The sequence below is a fragment of the Chrysemys picta genome, chromosome 23 (assembly GCF_011386835.1).
Source record: "Chrysemys picta bellii isolate R12L10 chromosome 23, ASM1138683v2, whole genome shotgun sequence".
NCBI lineage: Eukaryota > Metazoa > Chordata > Testudines > Emydidae > Chrysemys > Chrysemys picta.
In genome coordinates this window covers 10400936-10421508 of record NC_088813.1, presented here as the reverse complement: position 1 = coordinate 10421508, position 20573 = coordinate 10400936, and the positions used below count along the sequence as shown (strand labels likewise).

Genomic DNA, 20573 nt, shown 5'->3' with positions numbered 1-20573 from the left:
CAAGAACTTAAATTAGAACAGACATTGCTGCTGTGATGCTGAAATCATATTAGAGGGACAAGGTGGGTGAGCTAATATCGTTTATTGGACCAACTTTTGTTGGTGAGAGAGACAAGCTTTCGAGCTACACAGAGCTGCTCTTTAGGTCTGGGAAAAGTTCTTCAGGGTGACAGCAAAATGTAAGGTGGAACAGATTGTTTAGCATAACTAGTTAGTACATATTGTTAGGGACCATTCAAGGTAGAGTGGCTCATTAACACCTCTGCAGTCATAGGACAAAAAGAGGGGGTTGGTAGGTTACAGATTGTTGTAATAAGCCATAAATCCAGTGTCTCTGTTCAGCAAAAAGAACAAGGAGTACTTCATCAGATGCATGGAGTGGAAAATACAGTAAGCACATGAAAAGATGGGAGTTGCCTTACCAAGTTGGGGGTCAGTGCTAACGAGGCCAATTCAAATAGGGTGGAGATGGCCCATTCCCAACAGTTGACAAGAAGCGGTGAATATCAACACAAAGTGTTTTTGTTTTTCATCATTTTCCAGTGTGAGTTCATTCCAGAGCTTAGTGATTTGTTTGGTTTTGCGTACATAATTGTTGTTGAGACATTTAGTGCACTGGATGAGGTACACCACATGTTGTGATACGTGTGTGTAGGATCCATGGATCTTGAAAGATGTGCTGTGGCGCGTATTGATCATGGTAGCAGTGGAGATATGTTTGCAGGTTTTGCATCTGTTGTTCTGGCAGGATCTGGTGCCACTTTGAGTTGGTGAGTCCTGGTCTGTGGGGAGCTTGCTTCTGATGATGTTGGGGGGTTGTTTGAAGGCCAGAAATGGGGGCTCAGGAAAGATTTATTTCAGGATGGGGTCCCCATCAAGTATGGGTTGTAGTTGTTTGATAGCCCATATGGATTCCAGGGAGGGGTACTAGGTAACAACTAGAGGTGTGCAGTTAGAGGGCGGTTTAATTTCTGTATTGAAGCGGGCTCTCTCGGGGCATTTGGGTGGCCTGTTCCATGATGCGATCTACTTCTTTGGTGGAGTGTCCTTGTTTGGTGAAGGCGTTTTTAAGTGTGCTAAGGTGTATATCCCAGACTTCCTCCTTGAGTGTATTCTGTGGTATCTGAGTGCCTAACTGTAGATACCAGATTTCTGGGTGTATTTGGGGTGGTTACTGGATCTATAAAGGTAGGTGTGGTGATCCGTGTGTTTCTTGTATATGATTGTCTCTGTGGTTCAATTGTTGACGTTGATCGTGGTGTCCAGGAAGTTGATGCTAGTGTGGGAGTGTTCCAGAGAGTTTTTAATGGTGATGGTTGATGAAGTTGTAGTGGAAATCTTTGAGGGAGTTTAAGCCATCTGTCCAGAGGATGGAAATATCATTGATGTATATCATTGATTTCATGTAGGGTGACCAGATGAGAGATGTGAAATATCGGGAGAGAAAGCCGCCGGAGGTGCACCCCCCCAACCCACCAGCTCACCTTCACTCCTCCTCCACCTCCCCAGAGCTGGGTGCCGCATCCTGCTTGCACCGTCATACAGCTGATTAGCGCAAGCCTGGGAGGGAGGGGTGAGGAGGAGGAATGCGGCGTGCTTGGGGAAGAGGCAGGGCTAGGGCGGGGATTTGGAGAGGGATCCAATGGGGCAGTGAGGGGGCGGGGCAAGGACAGGCATGTGGGGAGGGATCCAATGGGGGAGGGAAGGGGCAGAGTCGGAGCGGGGCCGGGGCAGAGTTGGGGCGGGGGGGCACCAGCCCCCTCCACCTGTGCGCCAGGGGGCAAAATATCGGGACAATTTGTGGGACAAACAAGTAAATATCAGGACAGTCCCGATAAAATCGGGACGTCTGGTCACCCTAATTTCATGGTGCATTTGTCCAGAAATTCTTCTGAGGGGGGATATGATAGAGGTCTATAAAATCATGACTGGTGTGGAGAAAGTAAATAAGGAAGTGTTATTCACTCCTTCTCCTAACACAAGAACTAGGGGTCACCAAATGAAATTAATAGACAGCAGGTTTAAAACAAACAAAAGGAAGTATTTTTTCACACAATGCACAATCAACTTGTGGAACTCTTTGCCAGAGGATGTTGCGAAGGCCAAGACTATAAGAGGGTTCAAAAAAGAACTAGATAATTCATGGAGGATAGGTCCATCAATGGCTATTAGCCAGGCTGGGAAGGGATGGTGTCCCTAGCCTCTGTTTGCCAGAAGCTGGGAGTGGGCACAGGGGATGGATGACTTGATGATTACCTGTTCTGTTCATTCCCTCTGGGGCACCTGGCATTGGCCACTGTTGGCAGACAGGACACTGGGCTAGATGGACCAACGGTCTGAACCAGTATGGCCGTTCTTATGTTCAAGGGGGCCCATGAAGAAGTTGGCATATTGGGGAGCCATCCTAGTACCCAAAGCTGGTCCCGTGGTTTTGACAAAGTGTTTGTTGTTGACTATAAAATTGTTATGGGTGAGGATGAAATTAATGAGTTTGGCAATTTGTGTTTGGGGTGGATATCTGAGGGTTGCCCATTGTCTTGTAAATATTTGAGGCAAGCAGCAATGCAGTCATAATGAGAGATGTTGGTGTAAGTGACGTCCATGGCGGTGAAGATGGTGTTCTGAAGGAGGTTGTTAATTGTATAGCATACAGTTTAGGATAACATTTGAGTGGCAAATCCAGATACTGCAGGCTCTTATAAATACTGTCTAGGGAATAAGTAAAACCTTTGAGCTTTGTAGATGGGGTGTTCTATAGGTATAGAACTGTAGTGACCAAACACATGCATGTTGAGAGACATTTATTTCTTTTCCCTTCACAATAAGAAGTTCTAATCTACTTTTGTATTCAGTTGGACTTTCTTTTTAACATTCTATGCAACTGAATTCTTTTTTTCCATCTATAAAGAACATGGGAGAGTTTTTCTGCCTAGATGACTTCATCTGTTTATTCTTTGCTTAATCAGAAATACTCTCTTAAAGAGCCAATATCTGAACTAAAGCACAGTAGAAGCTACAGCATAACTGCCCACTATGTGAGGCAGGAAGAGTCCCCTCCACTTGGGGTGATCCACACTAGGAGAAACAAGTGTCGTTTTTAATCATGTGACAACACATGGTAAAATTCTAGTGTGGCCGAAAAAGTTGTGTGAAAACTACAGTGTTAACAGACTCAGGTAAACACTAGAGGGGAGCATAGGACTTATTTTGGCCAGTTAATGTGTGAAAACAATTGCCTTGTCCACAATAGGATTTCTGTGACTGTGGGGCTCGGGCTGTATGGACAGCCCAGCCCAGCAGTGAATTAATGCTCTAATTCCTTCCTCTGTGGAGGGCATGCATGAAAACCAGGATTAAGCAGACTCCTTGCTTCTCCTATAGAGTGCCCTTCTGCTAGGAGGCCCAGGACTGGCGTGGCAGAGTTCTGTGCAGATGTTAGTCTTGTGGTGCCTGCCTGCAGTTTCCATGGCTCTACTACTGACCTTGCTTTGAACTCTCTTCCCTGTTCCCCAAATTTCAAAAAAGTAAAACCTGCTGTTGCTGTGGGCAGTACTTAGAATTGCTACTTCCTCTTACCTCACTAATGGTTTCTCTATCAAGAGCTAACACCCCTTGTTGCAAAAGTTCTCTTCCTTTAGTCCAGTTCTCTTCTGATTTTAAATAATTCTCTAGCCTGATCCTGCAGACTGGGTGTCAGTTGATCAGTGCACATGGCCATCTTCCACTCTTTTTTTTTTTTTTTTTAATTCCCTTGATCATAAATTGAAACTGTTCCCACAAATCACATGCAGGCTATAATGAGTGCATGGTTTATCTATCTTAAGTGTGGAATCATGCTCTGAAATTGCTAGATGGGGCTAAGAGGAGTAAAACGTGGGTTGGTCTGCCCCTGTATCTTCACAGCAGCATACTTGTTCTTTCCTGTAGGAAACATGCAGAGGTTTATTAGAAGACCAATCAACCTCAGCTTTATTTAAAACAACTCTTCAGGAAGCATTGCTTGCTGGTCACTTCCTCTTGCCACCTACTGATCTGAAGTATATCACATGAGCATAATTCTGTCTTTACTCTTACTGGGAACTGTTTCAAACTCCTTCCTAGTGCCAGAAATGCTCCAGAGTCCTAGGCCTGAATGCACTTGAGTTCCTGTTGCTCCTAGTGAAAACGCTGAACATCTAAGGCTCTTCTTAAAAACTGTGGCCCCTGAATAAAGACACTGTCTACACTCAGTGCCCAGGCTGCACGTGTTAGAATTTTTTCCCCCAACCGCTACTGCAAACCTTCAGTTGTGCACTGTCTGGCTTGCGGCATAACCCACTGATGGATGTGTCTTCTCTGGTGAGGGGCAAGAATCCCACTTTCAGAGCATGCTGAAATGACAGCCGCTGTCTCTCGTCAAACAGCAGCTTTTTCACACTATCAATTTCCTGTTTATGAAACATTGATCCTTCCTCGCTCTCTTGCTGTAACTGATGCTCTGTTGCCAGCACTCTACAGGATATAAGCAGATCTCAACAGCAGACAAAGGCAGTTCCAGTTATTCTGATTAAAATTAGAGCAAGCATGGTGTCTCTCTTTTTCAACAATTTACAGAGCTGACGTTAGAATCATTATCCGCTGACGAAATCTAATTTGCAGTAACTTTAAACTGGGTGCTTTGGATTGTCGTCTTTACTACTACTACTACTACTACTACTACTACTTTACTAGTACTCCTGGGCTGGGGGGAGGGCAATGGCAGCAGGTTCCCCTAGTTATGGATAGTTCTGGGCCATGTGTTCTAACTTCAGTCTCACAGTTTGATGTGCCTTAAATAGTACTTGTAGAATTAGACTTGAATTGCTAAATGTTGGTGGTAATTAACATCTGCCTTCACTTAAAAGCAGGCTCCCATTATTTAATCAAATTAAAGCAGTGGGAAATGCATGTTGCACTTTCAGGCAACACTTATTCTCTCTTGCTACCAGTTCTATCTGGACAGGAACACTTGATCAGAGTTAATATTTCTGACCAGTCATTAGGTTTAGAACAATTAGGCTTGTTTCTTGCTAGTGCAAATAGTGAAATCCCGGTCCAAAATTCAGAAACTGCCATCTACAAGAAAAGAGAGAAGGGCAGCCATGCTTGTCTCCTCTGTCTGTTACCAAGGAAATAATGCATGCAATTGTCCTTGAATTGAGATGCCAGCAACCTCTCTGCTGCCTTGGTAGAAGGGAGAAGCAAAATGCCCACTTGCTAGCCTTGTGTGTGAAAGGGATTAATAGCTAATGCACAAGGTAGAAAACTGACTGTTTCATCAGACCTTTTCAAACCGGGTACCCATAATCTACCTTTGGGCCCTCACAGCAACCCCTCAAGAGCTGCCTTCCCACTGGTGAGATTTGGGTGCTCAGACATGGACTTTGGCCCAAGTCCAATTTGTTCTTGGCACTAGGTGTCTTAACCACCATGGAGTTGGGTGTCCCTCACTAGAAGTCAAGCTGGTGCTGTCTTAGGGTGACCAGACGTCCCGATTTTGAGCTGTCGGGATCACTCGTTTGGTTGGTTGGTTTTTTTTTTTTTTTTTTTGGCTCAGCCGACAGCACTCGGCTTCCCCACCTCCACCCCCCTGGTGTCCCGATATTTTCTTCATCTCATCTGGTCACCCTATGCTGTCTGCTTTTGGAAAGAGGACTAAATGGAACCGATCCCCCTCAAGAGAGCTCTGTCTTACAAAGTTTTGTTTATCGGAGTGTGGCGTGAGCAAGCCGCAGGGCTGCTGATGGTATCATTTGTGAGATGCATTGCACTGACATTAGCAAAACTGCTGTGTAACTTCCTACCCCGGATAGTCTCCTGTCAGTGTGTTTGCACATCTGAAATACAGAAGGTCCCCACACTTGGGAGCTAGAAGTGAGCATGTGACACAAGTCATGCACAAATGGTCACCTCTCATAAATGCATATGATCCATAATAACCTGCAATATCCTAGTGTGTAATTTGGCCCATAAGCATGTGAAGAGAGAGATCTGCAGGATTGTGAAAATGCCTTCTGTGATAAGAAAAACTTGCACTCTCACCCCATTCACCTTTTAACAGACCCACTTACTGGTGCCCAGAGGGCCTGATCCTGAGAGGCGTGGGCTGCCTGCACTCTTGTTCCTTTCCGAGGACCATACTAAGTTCAGAAAAATATTCTCTCAAAGGGTTCCCTGTTCTTTACAAGCAACTCCTGTCCCAGACCTGACAAACTCAGTACACCTAATACACCACTTTCATGGTATTTATCCATGAGGGGTAGCATGTGAGGTCTCTACTGAAATCTTGTAACTTATCAATACTCATAATCATTGTGAGATGTGTGTATGGGTAATATTTAAGGAATAATGTAACTATATTGAGAATTATGCTTTATGGTCTTGGAGTAAAAGTTAGTCACTAGGGAATCACATGTCTCGGTGTTGAGCCCATTAAGGTGGGAGGGAATTGTCACTCTTCTCTGGTTAGTCGGTGACATAATGCAAGGTTCAATTGTCTACCCTGGCCCTATTCCTGAAGAGTCAATGGAAAACTATCAAAGACCACGCCAAACAACCGAAACCACTTGGAGGTAAAAAGGAACATTATAGCAGACAGGGGATTGCGCTGTTTGTGAATAAAGACACAAGCCTGGTTCAGTGTATGAGAGAGTAGAGACCCCCGCTCTGGATCCATTCACTGAGGAGACACCTTCTGGAGCGAGAGGTGTTCCATGAAAGTGTGGATCCTGGTTCCTGTGAAGCCAGCCAGCAACACAACAGACTGAACTTTGGGGAGGAAAACCTACTTTATTAGATAAGAAAGGCAACTATTAATAGAGTGTAGGCCCTAGTTTGTGTTTTATGTAGGGCTGTAGATTATCTGCAGTTAACTCATGCAATTAACTCAAAAAAAAAATTTAATTGCGATTAAAAAAATTAATCGTGATTAATCGCAGTTTTAATCGCACTGTTAAACAATAGAATACCAATTGAAATTTATTAAATATTTTGGATGCTTTTCTACATTTTCATATGTTGTTTTCTGAGTTGTCATTGAAATCAAAGTGTATATTATTTTTGATTACAAATATTTGCACTGTAAAAATGATAAACAAAAGAAATAGTATTTTTCAATTCACCTCATACAAGTACTGTGGTGCAATCTGTGTTGTGAAAGGGCAACTTACAAATGTAGATTTGGTTTTTTGTTACATAACTGCACACAAACAAAACAATGTAAAACTTCAAAGCCTACAAGTCCACTCAGTCCTACTTCTTGTTCAGCCAATCGCTAAGACAAACAAGTTTGTTTACATTTACAGGAGATAATGCTGCCCTCTTCTTATTTACAATGTCACCAGAAAGTGAGAACAGATGTTTGCATGGCACTTTTGTAGCCGACATTGCAAGGTATTTACATGCCAGATATGCTAAACATTTCTATGCCCCTTTATGCTTCAGCCACCTTTCCAGAGGACATGCTTCCATGCTGATGACACTTGTTTAAAAAAAAAAAATGTGTTAATTACATTTGTGACTGAACTCCTTGGGGGAGAATTGTATGTCCCCTGCTCTGTTTTACCTGCATTCTGCCATATATTTCATGTTATAGCAGTCTCGGATGATGACCCAGCACATGTTGTTAATTTTAAGAACACTTTCACTGCAGATTTCATAAAACGCAAAGAAGGTACCAATGTGAGATTTCTAAAAATAGCTACAGCACTCAACCCAAGGTTTAAGAATCTGAAGTGCTTTCCAAAATCTGAGAGGGACGAGGTATGGAGCATGCTTTCAGAAGTCTTAAAAGAGCAACATTCCAATGCGGAAACTACGGAATCCGAACCACCAAAAAAGAAAATCAACCTTCTGCTGGTGGCATCTGACTCAGATAATGAAAATGAACCTGCGTCGGTCTGCACTGCTTTGGATTGTTATTGAGCAGAACCCTTCATCAGCATGGACGCATGTCCCCTGGAATGGTGGTTGAAGCATGAAGGGACATATGAATCTTTAGCGCATCTGGCACGTAAATATCTTGCAACGCTGGCTACAACCGTTCCATGAGAACACCTGTTCTCCCTGTCAGGCGACATTGTAAACAAGAAAAGGGCAGCATTATTTCCTGCAAATGTAAACAAACTTGTTTGTGCGAACGATTGGCTGAAGTAGGACTGAGTGGACTTGTAGGCTCTAAAGTTTTACATTTGTTTTATTTTTGAATGCAGTTATTTTTTTGTACATAATTCCAAATTTGTAAGCTCAATTTTCATGATAAAGAGATTGCACGACAGTACTTATATTAGGTGAATTGAAAAATACAATTTTTTTTTACAGTGCAAATACTTGTAATCAAAAATAAATATAAAGTGAGCACTGTACACTTTGTGTTCTGTATTGTAATTGAAATCAATATATTAGAAAATGTAGAAAACATCCAAAAATATTTAAATAAATGGTATTTTATTATTGTTTAATAGTGCAATTAATCGTGATTAATTTTTTTTAATTGCTTGACAGCCCTAGTATTATGATTTTGTTTTGGATTGTAACTATTTTGTTTCCATTACTCTCTGGTTTCTAGTGGAGTCTCTCTATTCTTTCCTAAACCTTCTTTTTGTTTTGTTGTAAGTGCTCACAAGCACTGTACTTACACAGGAGTGGTAAACTGGGGTAGCCGGCTTCTTTGAGGGCAGAGGATCTGAGATTCCTGTGAGTATCCAGCATCCGGGGCTGGGTATCACAGGCGAACGCTTCAAGGAGACTCAGGGACTGAGGTGCTCCTTTTGTTCACCTGCGAGTTAAAGACAGGCTGACAGAGCCCAGAGGGGAGTGCTTGAGTGGCTGACAGGTTGGTGATGTTAGGGAGCTGACACCCAGCTACCACAGGCAAACCTCCTCCTTGCTAGAGGCTGCGGGCGGGAGGTGTAAATAGGTGATTCAGTCACGGGTATCCTGAACACTGTCACACCCCCACCCTGTCCAACGGAGATACAATCCACTGTGTAAATAAGACCTACATGCACATGAGCAGCACAATATTTGGATTCTCTGAATTGGGCTTCACAAATCAGCATCCCATTAGGGGTCATGTGCCTTGACTAATGCTTTCATTTGGCTGCTGGTGTTGTGCAGTGAGCACTCACTGCACAATTTCCCCATAGCAAACCACAGTTTCCTTTTATGCTGAAACTCCCAAAATACATCCAAGTGACATAGCTACTACTGGGGGTTCTTGTGCTGGTGTCCGTGCTGGGGAGAGCGCTAGATCAGAAGCTCCCTTGCAAACTATGGGAGAGTAGCCGTCTGGAGCTTTGGAGATGCTGAGGCTGCTCTTTCGCACCAAACCAAGGATCCAGGAGGCAAGTGTAGTGGTCTCTTTATCAGTTCTGTTTTCAGTATCGTGTTTTCTATTTCACAGGATCAAAGGCCGGAAGTCAGAGACTTGCAAGACTCTAGAGCTGGCCAGGCTGCATTTAATTTACTGTCTTATGTAGTCTCTTTTGAAAGGGCCTTTCTGGTGATAAAGGCCATGGCGTCCTCTCCTGAGGACTCTCTCTTCTCTGTACTGGCAGAGTTTGGGACTGGCTTGGCACGTCAGCACGATTGAAGCAACGGTGGAACAAAAAGATGCCTCAGATTATGGTCCGTGATGCATGAAAGCAGGATGCAGAAAACATAACGCTAAATAGCCTCTAGTTCTCGCCGCCTGTTTCCAACGTTCAGACTCCAATATATCCATTATCAAGGTTATAAAACACACACGTGGTCTTTTGCCACTTTTGTTTCTAAAACTCTTTATATAAAGAAGAGGAGAGAGAGAGAGGTCAGGAGAGTGCATTTTGACCTGTATCTGTGGGAAGAGACAACAAATTATATCCTGAGACCCTTGCATTACAAACTGTTCTAGGCTTGACTAAGGGATCTGCTTAGTACTAAAGCAGCCCCAACATGGTTCAGTTCAAAAGAAACTCAGTCTCCTCCTCTCAGACTTGCAGTAACTTCCTGGTTTCAAACCTGACTGACTAGGTGAGGAGGAGTATTGCGTGAGCAGCAGCAGATCCTAATCTCCAACTCACACAGGGGATCTCTGTAAATGACTTCTCCTGAATTTGTAGAGGGCTGCAAAATATTCCGCTTAGGGTTGCCAATTTTGGTTGGACCTATTCCTGGAGATTTCATCACTTGACATAATCTTTAATTAATGATTAATCTTTAATTCCTGGAGACTCCAGGGCAATCCTGGAGGGTTGGCAACCCTAATTCTGCTGCAGGCCCATGACAATGCAACCTGCCCCTTATGTGAGCTAGTGTGAATAGTTTGCAGGGGCTCCACTCTAGCAAAATGTGCCCAATTGAACACGTTGCTCAAGGAACGAGGTCAGAGCAAACGATTAGGGTATCGTGAGAAGAGTGTACAAGAGCTGTTCCATCACTGACGTGCGTGACTTTAACCTCTGCATCTTTCCTTATTTGTAACTGGGGGACAGTGTTGGTCCGGGAGTGGCTGTTGTGAGGCTTTGAAGCACCTGATGGACGTTAGTGAAAGGCTCTGGCGGCGATTGTTTTTCTTCAGCTGTGAACGGCAACTCTTGGCCGGGGTGTAGAATTTGCGCCCTCATGGCAGAGGGCGGGCCGGTCAGTCTCTTCACTGCGGGTACGTCTGCACTTCAGGCTGGACATGTCCATCCCACTTCCAGGAGATCTGCTTGTGCTGGCTCGGTGAGCGCTAGTGTGTGGAAAATAGCGTGGCGGCAACGGCATGGGTGGCAAGAGGAGCTAGGGAGTTCAGCCTTCCTGCTGCTGTGCCAAGCAGCTGTAGTAATGGGGTCATGTGAGGGAGATGTGAAAACAAGGCCCCCGCGCCCTGTATTCAGCTTCTTCCCAGGCTTAGAATGTCTCCCTTATTCAAATTTTGGTGAAGCTCCCCCAAGGCTTATTTTGTCTTATAGCCCCTTCGCAGCCATTACTTACTTTCAGGTTTCTGGACAGTAATCCTGTTTATGGGGGCAGAGTTGGGGAGGTTTCTCCTTTCGACCTGTGGTCAGAGGACCTTGGAACTGTAACTCCGATTATCGAAAATGCTGGGCCACGAGCTCCCCCACCCCACCCCGTGACACTACCTAACCGCATCCAGAGAAAGCAGAAGTACGCAGCCGAGTGTCTCTTTAAAAAACACATTCTGTGACCATGCTACAGTAGGCTTCACCTAATCTGCATCTTGAGAATTGAGCCCCACAGAAGGAAATGCATCACATCTGTGGGATTTTTTTTTTTTTTGTATTTTTATTTAAACTTCAGTTCAAAAAAAAAAAGCACCCAGCTGCGATAGTGAATCTATATGTACATGAGTTTAACCTCTTGGCGATACAACAGGCTTTGGGGTCTAATCTCTAACCTTCCAAAAATCAGGCTCTTCAACTGAAATCTGTCTGCCAGTGTTTCTGTAGGGGCAGAGCAGAAGGAACAGCTTTTGAACCAGGGTATGGTTAAACCTTCCTCAAACAGTTTTTTTCCTCTCTCTCAACAAAAGAAGACTGTCTAGAACTAGGCAAGCATCAGGTTAAAAGGCAATTGGATGAATACTTCTCATGTCACCCTTTGAGATGAAATCCAATAGCTGGGCTGGAAACAGACCATGAGATAGGAGCTAGACCTACTCTCTCCCTGCAAGATGTGATGCACTTTTTACTTGTCTGTTTTCCTATTAGCTGGTTTAGGAGCACTGATTCCCACTCAGATGAAAACCCATTTCTCAGCTGGGAAGAGCTGAGCAAGAGTCCAGATCCCAATTTCTGCTGTTATCCTGAATGTCAAATCGATGTAACTCTACCAAAGCAGAGAGCTGCTGTGGAGTTACACCAGGTGTGACTGAGAGCAGAATTTGGCCCTGCCCCTGGGCAACCAGCCCCTTTAAGGGAAAGTAGAACCAGCCCTGCCTGTGCCATAATTAGCCCCCCCCCCCCCCCGCCTAAGAGGGGGACTAACTATGGCATGGGTGAGGCTGGCCCCATTTTCCTTTAAAGAGGCCAGTCACCCTGCGAAGACCTAGGAACTAAACTTTTTCTCCATAGCCGCAGTGATCCTGTGACCTTTGGAGGCACGCAGGATTCACTTCTGACGTTCTCACTCCCCTCTCCCACCAGCTGTGCAAACAAGTCTGTAAAGTATCAGAAGGGTAGCCGTGTTAGTCTGTAAAAAGCAAGAGAGAGTCCTGTGGCACCTTTAAGACTAACAGATCTGTTAGTCTTAAAGGTGCCACAGGACAAGTCTGTAAAGGATTCTGAAACCTATTGGACCCTTCTTTCCTGGCAGTACCAACACAGCTCTGAATTGGCTCTGTCTTGTGCCTTTGTAAATAGCTTGCCTGCTTCTATTAAACGAATACACGAGGAAAATGTTAACTGAGCATCACAGACCCTTTGTGCTGACACTCCTTTTCTGTTCCACAGGCAAAATCGGACATATCTTGGATAGAGAAAGACGTTGTAGACTCAGCAGATAAGGTAAGAGAGCCTGTTGCAAACACATGGCTTGAGGAGATTTGTGTCTTTTAATTCACACTTTGTCGTATGACAAGATTCTCTGACCGTTTATTACGGTATAGGATTTGAGTTAATATTTGAGTTGTGAATCATTCTCTCCTCCAATGCCTGTGCTGGCTTTGCACACCATTAACACTGTCTGAACTGTACTTGTGAACTTCAGCAAAATCGGAGACACAAGCAGGTGTTAGCAACGTGCACAAGTAACTCTCTGAAAGGTCTTTTATGGCACATGTCTACTAGGCAAATCACAGAGTTGCTAATACCGAAGGCAGACAGACATGAGTCACTCATGTGACCTTGTGATCATGTCTTCGCCCTCCCCCAGCCCACCCCATGTTGTAGTCATCAACTGTTGTACTCTTCCATTGTCTTTGGGGCACAAGACGCCATTTTGTGTGGTTGTGAAGGCACTCTGCCTCTGTGTCATGTATTCTTCTCCAATAAGCTAGCTACCCTGGGAGGGAAGAGGATTGCATTTGTATCCATGCTAACAGATTAGCATAGGGTGACCAGACAGCAAGTGTGAAAAATCGGGACGGGGGTGGGGGGTAATAGGCGCCTATATAAGACAAAGGCCCAAATATTGGGACTGTCCCTATAAAATCAGGACACCTGGTCACCCTAGTTTAGCAGTAACTGTTCACATTCCAAAAAAACAGGAGTACTTGTGGCACCTTAGAGACTAACAAATGTATTTGAGCATAAGCTTTCGTGGGCTACAGCCCACTTCATTGGATGCATGAATTAGGCTGTAGCCCACGAAAGCTTATGCTCAAATAAATTTGTTAGCTTCTAAGGTGCCACAAGAACTCCTGTTCTTTTTGCGGATATAGACTAACACGGCTGCTACTCTGAAACCTGTTCACATTCAGTTCTTGAGTGGAGCGATGGCTTCTGTGTCCACCAGAAATAACTGACCCAATGCAATCCTTAGTCATTCTTGACACTCTCTCTTTATAATTACCTAGCTCGTTGATCCAGTAAACCTCAGAGCTCTTTACGAAGGAGGCCAGTGTCAATAACTTCATTTTACAGATGTTGAATGCAAACTCTGGCCTTGATTGCTGCTCACACTGTGACTCCAGCAGAATAAAGTAGTGTGAATCAGAATCAGGCACCTAGACTTTACTCCTGACAGCTTCTGGGCTGTAGCAAGGATTTGCTATTGCCCGTTGCTCAGGCTCTTTCCTACTAAACCTGCTGTCCCACACCCCTGACTCCTCTACCTGTTGTGTCTTTGGGGCAGAGCCTAGCTTGGTCTGACTCCCTTGTACAGTGTGTAGCACAATGGGGCCCTCATCCCTGACTGGTGTTAACGCAACATTAATCGTCATTTCCTACTTTCATTATCAGTTACCAAAGAGTGTGGTTTGTACATGGTGAGGAGAGAAAGGTCAGAAGTAGTCATAGGCTCAAACTAAAATCCCAGCTCCAAACACCCTCTGGGGGTATTTCCAGAAGTGAACGGAGACAGGCTCATGTCTTATTGCAAGCTAGGCTAGTTTTAAAGCAAAAAATATATAACTATAAATCTATATATTTATTTTAAAAAAAGCTTGGAACAGAGAAATATAACTGGAGGGGATAACTCCATGCTCACTTGGGGAGCAGATGCCCACTTAGCCCAGCATACGGGGCTATGAAAAAGGAACATGAAGAAGAAGGTGAGGGAAAGGAGGCTGGTGGGTTGTTTTTTTTTGTTTTTTAAATCAGAACAATCGCTCCCATCCTGTAAGTGAATTTGGACAATGATGGGACGAAAGGGCTATTCTGTCTGCTACAACACTCTGTTTACCTCTATTCTGTCCCTGTTTGCAGCTCCTTGAGCAACGGCCTCTGCAGAACCATGGCTAGTTGGTTACTTATAGTCTCCATTGGTGCCTTATAAATATCATGGAGAGGATTCCAGGAAGGGATTAGGCAAAGCCACCTCCCCTATGATAGAAGGCATCCTCTTGGCTGTGCAAGAGTTGTACATGTGGAAATCTAAGGACCAAATTTATCACGGAATTCAGTGTGGTTATATGCCCTAGGGGAGTAACCCCCAGGATCGATCTGATACTAAAGCCTCTTCTCCGTGCCCAATCAGAGGGGCAAATATGCGTTTGCAGATCTTCTAGGCAGTATCACTATTCAGGGTCTTCTGAATGTGGGGCTTTTATCTCTTGTTCAAAATGTAAATAACTCCTCAAAATATTCCCCCTTTGTGGGAATTCCCACATAAACTCAGACTACCTAGAGTAAACCCTGTGGGGTCTAGCGCAGAGAGAGTGAGTCTTCTCTGAATAGAGAGGAGTCAGATCTGAGAAGGAGCTGTGAGGTGTAAAAACCAGCTGCAAGTGCTGGGGAGTGGGAGTGTTAACCTGCTTAGCTGTGAGAGTCAGAGACTGCTGCCTTCACTGCTCATCTGCCAGTGGGGCTTTAACCACCTCCAGCTCCTCCAGTCTGTGACTCTAAAACCTGAAGCCTGTCTCAAGTCCTCCATGAAGCAGTGTGTATTCCAGCAGCCTGCCATGCTCCCCTAGAGCCCCTGGTAACTGGGGATGTGCCATGCTCAACGGGATGGACCATGGAGAGGGACCCCAAGCTTCCTCGCATCTGTGCCTTTCTCACACTGTGGCTGCACAGGAAACACCGAGCGAAACCCTGCAGCCTGCAACTGCCTGCCCCTGGCCAGCTCTCCAGCTCGGTTAGTACTGCAGCTAGCTTGCTGGAGGACTCTCTGGCTTCAGCTTGTGTTTGTAACTGCTCAGTTCAACTGGACTGATGTTGGTTGGGTTAACAGTCGCTGCAATCTGTGGATGCAGCCTTCTGGGTCTTCCCTCTTTCCTTTCCTGCAGGGTAACTTCAGCTTAATCGCATTGGAGAAGGAAAGTTCCTTCTCCCAGGTATCAAGCCGGTTAATGTTACTGATCAGTGTGGTGGTGATGCACTTATCCTCATCTGGCTGCTGCGATTGTTCCTGCTGGCCAGTGTTGAGACTTGCTTACTATACCTGCTGCTTGTCTGGTTTGCAACTGAACAAGTTATGGAATCTGATCTTCTGACTAACGCTCTAAACAGTCATGATGTTGTCTTTCTTGCAGTAGTTTTATAGGTTAATGGACTAGACAGGCAAAAACATTTTAAAAACACCCTTTTTTATGGGGGAGCTGTTAGCTGAGCTCTAAAGCTTCATCTCAAAATGTGATCAATTTCGGTCTCCTTTCAAATGCCCATTTTTTTCCTAGTTCGTATATTCACTGAGCAGCTTTAGTTGCCAGGCTATATATGCAAATCTTTCACTGCCTGACAGCCTTGAGAGCACAAGTATAGCGGTGAAAACCCATCTAGAACTAGTCAAATTGGGGCTTATTGTTGGCTAAATGTACTGAAGTTCAGATCATTCGCACAATTGTACTATACCTCCATTGGAAGAACTTGGAACAGCAGCTATTGGGTGTACATGGAATTGTTCCTACCGTACTGAGTCCCTCAGTTATAATGAAGGAATATAGAGGAGCATAAATGTCTGTGTGTAAAGGAAATATTCATTTAAAATGGATCTACTAGGCACACAATATAACTTGGTAGTAAACTTAACCTAACCCAATCAGCGTCAATATTTTTTTTCTCCTTGCTGTTTTCATGAAACCCCCGTTTTTGTTTCTCTATTCTACAGTTGAGCCTAACTTTAATACTACTTCCTTGATGTTGAACTGGGTCATTAAGCTGTCCTGAGTTCTGGCTATTTCTTCGTTCTTTTGTGTTAATGGGAACGCTGTTGGCCATATCTTTTTCCTTTGATTATGAACAGCAAATTGTACTGCTGAGGTCCAGAAAAGTGACTCTGGCCATAAAAATAGTGTGCTGGAAATGAAACTCTCTACAGTCTGACTTGTCAGAACAGTGTGTGTTCAGTCCTAATGCTGAGGCTTATAGCCTGCAGTCTAGGAGTTTCTCCAGTACCTTTCATGACATTCCCCAAATAGCTTGGTGTTTCCGGGTCCTTTCTCAGGTTGGTTGGGTGTCATGCTTTCGCAACTGGGGGATACAATGTCATGGGGCCCCTTGCTCACTTCAGTCCAAACCAGGTTGACAATGATGGAAAGCGGTTCCTAGAGAATGGTTTTTCATTGACATGGGAAAGGAGTTGGTGATTCAGTCACTAGTGGACAGCTGCCAGCAATGTAAAAACCACAAACTCTGTTGACCATCTTATGGACAGTCTCTGCATAGAAGCTTAGGACTGCATTATGGAGACAATACCTTTCTTGCCTCTAGTTTGGTCCCTCCAGAACAGGGATAAGACAGGCAGGAGAATGTTGGGGAAGTTAGTCCTGCTGCTGCTCTTGCTGGACCTGTTGTGTGGGTAAAGGCTTCAGTTGGTACCAGAATTCAGTATTTACTATCAGTTTTGAGAGAACAGAGCTGCCAAATAATATGAAAACAAAGGCACTTCCTAGTCTAGAGAAAACAAAGCTCATGAGCTAGAAAGAAAAGGGTGCACAACTTCAGGTAGGCAACCACATCCTTGTATGCATCTCCCCGCTTCCGGAGAACCTTTTCAGAGAGGGTGGAGGCAGTTCTGGTAAAGAAAGGAAGCTAGTGCCCAAAGTACACGGCAGCTCCATCCTCTTGGGTGGTGGTTAAACTCGATTTAAATACTGTTCTATTTAAAACCTGTAGGGACTAAACTGTACAAAACTGGGTTTTTACATAGGGTAGAATTGTTGTTTCTAAACCTGACTTAGACAAGATGTTAACAGTCAACTAAAAAGCATTAGGAAGTCAGGACCACTTTTAAACCCAGTGTCTCTGAGCCCTGCTGTAGATTGGGTCTTCAGTGTGCTCCGGAACGTAATTCCCAGACCAGAGGTCCAGCTTGTTGAGTTTCCATATGCTGGCGAATCTCAGGTGGAACCATGCAAATACAGATTTTCTGGTTCACTGGCAATTCTGAAAAATCAAAAACAAATTTTAAAAAATGGGGAGTCAAACAATATTTTTTGTTTAGATTTTGAGAAATTTAAAGCATTTTTACGGTAAAATTTAATGGAAATTTTGAAACAGTCATTTCAAAATAAAATTGAAAATTTTTTTTGTTTAGAAAATGTCAAAACAATGTTTTGGAGGGCAGGTTTTGACATTTTTAAAGGCCTCTTTGACTGGAACAATTCTGAAAAATCATCATAAAATATTTTGGTGTTGCCAAATCTGCATTTTTTTTTTTTTTTTTTTTTTGGTCCCCAAAAAATATGTTTTTAGTAAAATTTTTCCTGGATCTAGTATTGGGTGCTTTGTTTAATTTTAAAAAATGACAATTATGAAGTCATTTGACTATAAGGAAAACTCCTTCCTGTTCTCGAGGTAGTTAATGACTGGCTGCTTTGAAGCATGAACGCTTATGCCCCTCTTTTAATCTTTGGAGATGTTCCGATTTGTGTAAATGTCTAGGGCTTTTTCAATTGAGCTAAACTCTTGGCCTCAGTCTTGTGGCAGGGAGTTCCACCGGACATTTTGTTTGTGAGGTGGGGAGGGACATGTTAAATGTTGTCTTTTTAATGTCCTTTGTTGCCCTGTGTTCTGTCTTTTCAAAAAAAGATAGATGGAAGGTAGTGACTTACCTTCCCTCCACCTTTCATTATTCTCTGATCATGTCTGCTCTCGAGCTCGGTAAAAGAATGTATTTAAACAAACCACGTATCACATACAGACCTTGGCTTCTCTATCTCCCAGAAGAGCTGAGGCTGTAAAAAAGCGTCCTTATGTGCTCAAGATGCACTAAGACTCCTGTGACAGAGCTACTCAGATTGCTGAACAGATGGGGTTTTGTGTGTCTGACTTGCCAGCCACGTCCTTGTTGTATGACAACAATGCCGCGTGTTGGGATTTTTAGTAGTATAAACATTATTGCCACTCTTGCTTTAAAAAAATTGCTTTCAAAACTCTTATGAAATGCAGTTCAAAGAAACTGAACTCTGTTCTTTGGCTAGAAGCAAAGGAGTGTGGCGTTTGATAAGAGAGTGAAATATTTGCAAGGTGCTATGCTATTTGCAAGTCCTTCTAGTGATTTTGCCCTGGAAGTGGCAAGCAGGAGATGCTTGTGTTGTGGGATCAGTTCTGGTTCCCAAGAGCTTGTAGTCGTACTTGAACAGATGAGGCTTTTCCTCTGCTCTGGAAGTTAGTCTTCCTCATCCATGTGTTTTTTATTTCAGGATGAAGGTATCGTGAAAGAAATTAACATCACACACCATGTGAAGGAGGGCTCTGAGAAGGCTGATCCTTCGCAGTTTGAACTTCTCAAAGTTCTGGGCCAAGGCTCTTTTGGCAAAGTGAGTTTGCTTCCTACTGTATCTTTATATGTCAATTAAATCTATTTTGGGGCCAGGATAATGGGAGAAGAGCAACTGGCTACACGATTCCCACGAGCTCACAGCCGGAATAACAATTTGACTGAGTTTCTTCTGAGACCGGATGCGGCTGCAGGTGCAGTCTGCTCCAAGAGGTCCACTCTTGCAGTCCTTGTGCATGCAGTGCTGCAATAGGCTCTAATGAGAGCTCTGACAATGAAGAGGGTGGAAGGAGAGATCTTTGCTTATAAATGTAGTAGGGCTGTCAAGCGATTAAAAAAATTATTCAGGATTAATCGCACTGTTAAACAATAATAAAATACCATTTATTTAAATATTTTTGCATATTTTCTACATTTTCAAATATATTGATTTCAATTACAATACAGAATACAAAGTGTACAGTGCTCACTTTATAGTTATTTTTGATTACAAGTATTTGCACTGTAAAAAAATAGTATTTTTCAGTTCATCTAATACAAGTACTGTATGCAATTGCTTTATCATGAAAATTGAACTTACAAACGTAGAATTATGTACAAAAAAACTGCAGTCAAAATAAAAACAATGTAAAATTTTAGAACCTGCAAGTCCACTCAGTCCTGCTTCTTGTTCCATCAATTGCTCAGACAAACAAGTTCATTTACATTTGCAGGAGATAATGCTGCCTGCTTCTTGTTTACAATGTCACCTGAAAGTGAGAACAGGCGTTCGCATGGCACTGTTATAGCCGGTGTCGCAAGATATTTACGTGCCAGATGTGCTAAAGATTCATATTTCCCTTCGTTCTTCAGCCACCAGTCCAGGGGACATGCGTCCATGCTGATGACAGATTCTGCTCTGTAACAGTCCACATCAGTGCGGATCAAAGCATGTTCATTTTCATTATCTGAGTCAGATGCCACCAGCAGAAGGTTGATTTTCTTTTTTTGAGTTATTTAGTTTCCGCATCGGAGTGTTGCTCTAAGACTTCTGAAAGCATGCTCCATACCTCGTGCCTCTCAGATTTTGAAAGGCGCTTCAGATTCTTAAACCTTGGGTTGAGTGCTGTAGCTATTTTTAGAAATCTCACATTGGTACCTTCTTTGCATTTTGTGAAATCTGCAGTGAAAGTGTTCTTAAAATTAACAACATGTGCTGGGTCATCATCCGAGACTGCTATAACATGAAATATATGGCAGAGTGCAGGTAAAACAGAGCAGGGGACATACAGTTTTCCCCCAGGGAGTTCAGTCACAAATTTAATTAACGCATTATTTTTTTTTAATGAGCATCATCAGTATGGAAGCATGTCCTCTGGAATGGTGGCTGAAGCATGAAGGGCCATATGAATGTTTAGCTTCTGGTACGTAAATACCTTGCAATGCCAGCCAGAAAAGTGCCATGCAAATGCCTGTTCTCACTTTCTGGTGACATTGTAAATAAGAAGAGGGCAGCATTCTCTCCTGTAAATGTAAACAAACTTGTTTGTCTTAGCGATTGGCTGAACAAGAAGTAGGACTGAGTGGACTTGTAGGCTCTGAAGTTTTACATTGTTTGTTTTTGGAGTGCAGTTATGTAGCAAAACAAAAATCTACATTTGTAAGTTGCACTTTCACGACAAAGAGATTGCACTACAGTACTTAGGTGAATTGAAAAATCCTATTTCTTTTGTTTATCATTTTTATAGTGCAAATATTTGTAATAAAAAATA

At 43.5% G+C, this 20573-nt stretch overlaps 1 protein-coding gene across 14 annotated transcripts in view; it reads left to right on the top strand.

Moving 5' to 3' along the window:
• RPS6KA1 (ribosomal protein S6 kinase A1) overlaps positions 1-20573 on the top strand; it is a 68456-nt gene that overhangs the window by 33511 nt on the left and 14372 nt on the right. For 4 of the 14 annotated variants that reach the window (XM_005302025.5, XM_042844677.2, XM_065577139.1 and 1 more), the window contains exons 3-4: positions 12453-12506; positions 18746-18862. In XM_005302025.5, the coding sequence (XP_005302082.1) occupies positions 12453-12506; positions 18746-18862 (171 nt within the window). Of the gene's footprint in view, positions 1-9020; positions 9363-10490; positions 10723-12452; positions 12507-14899; positions 15238-18745; positions 18863-20573 lie in introns of those variants that run through there. The other 10 variants (XM_065577140.1, XM_065577141.1, XM_065577136.1 and 7 more) reach the window with 7 other exon arrangements.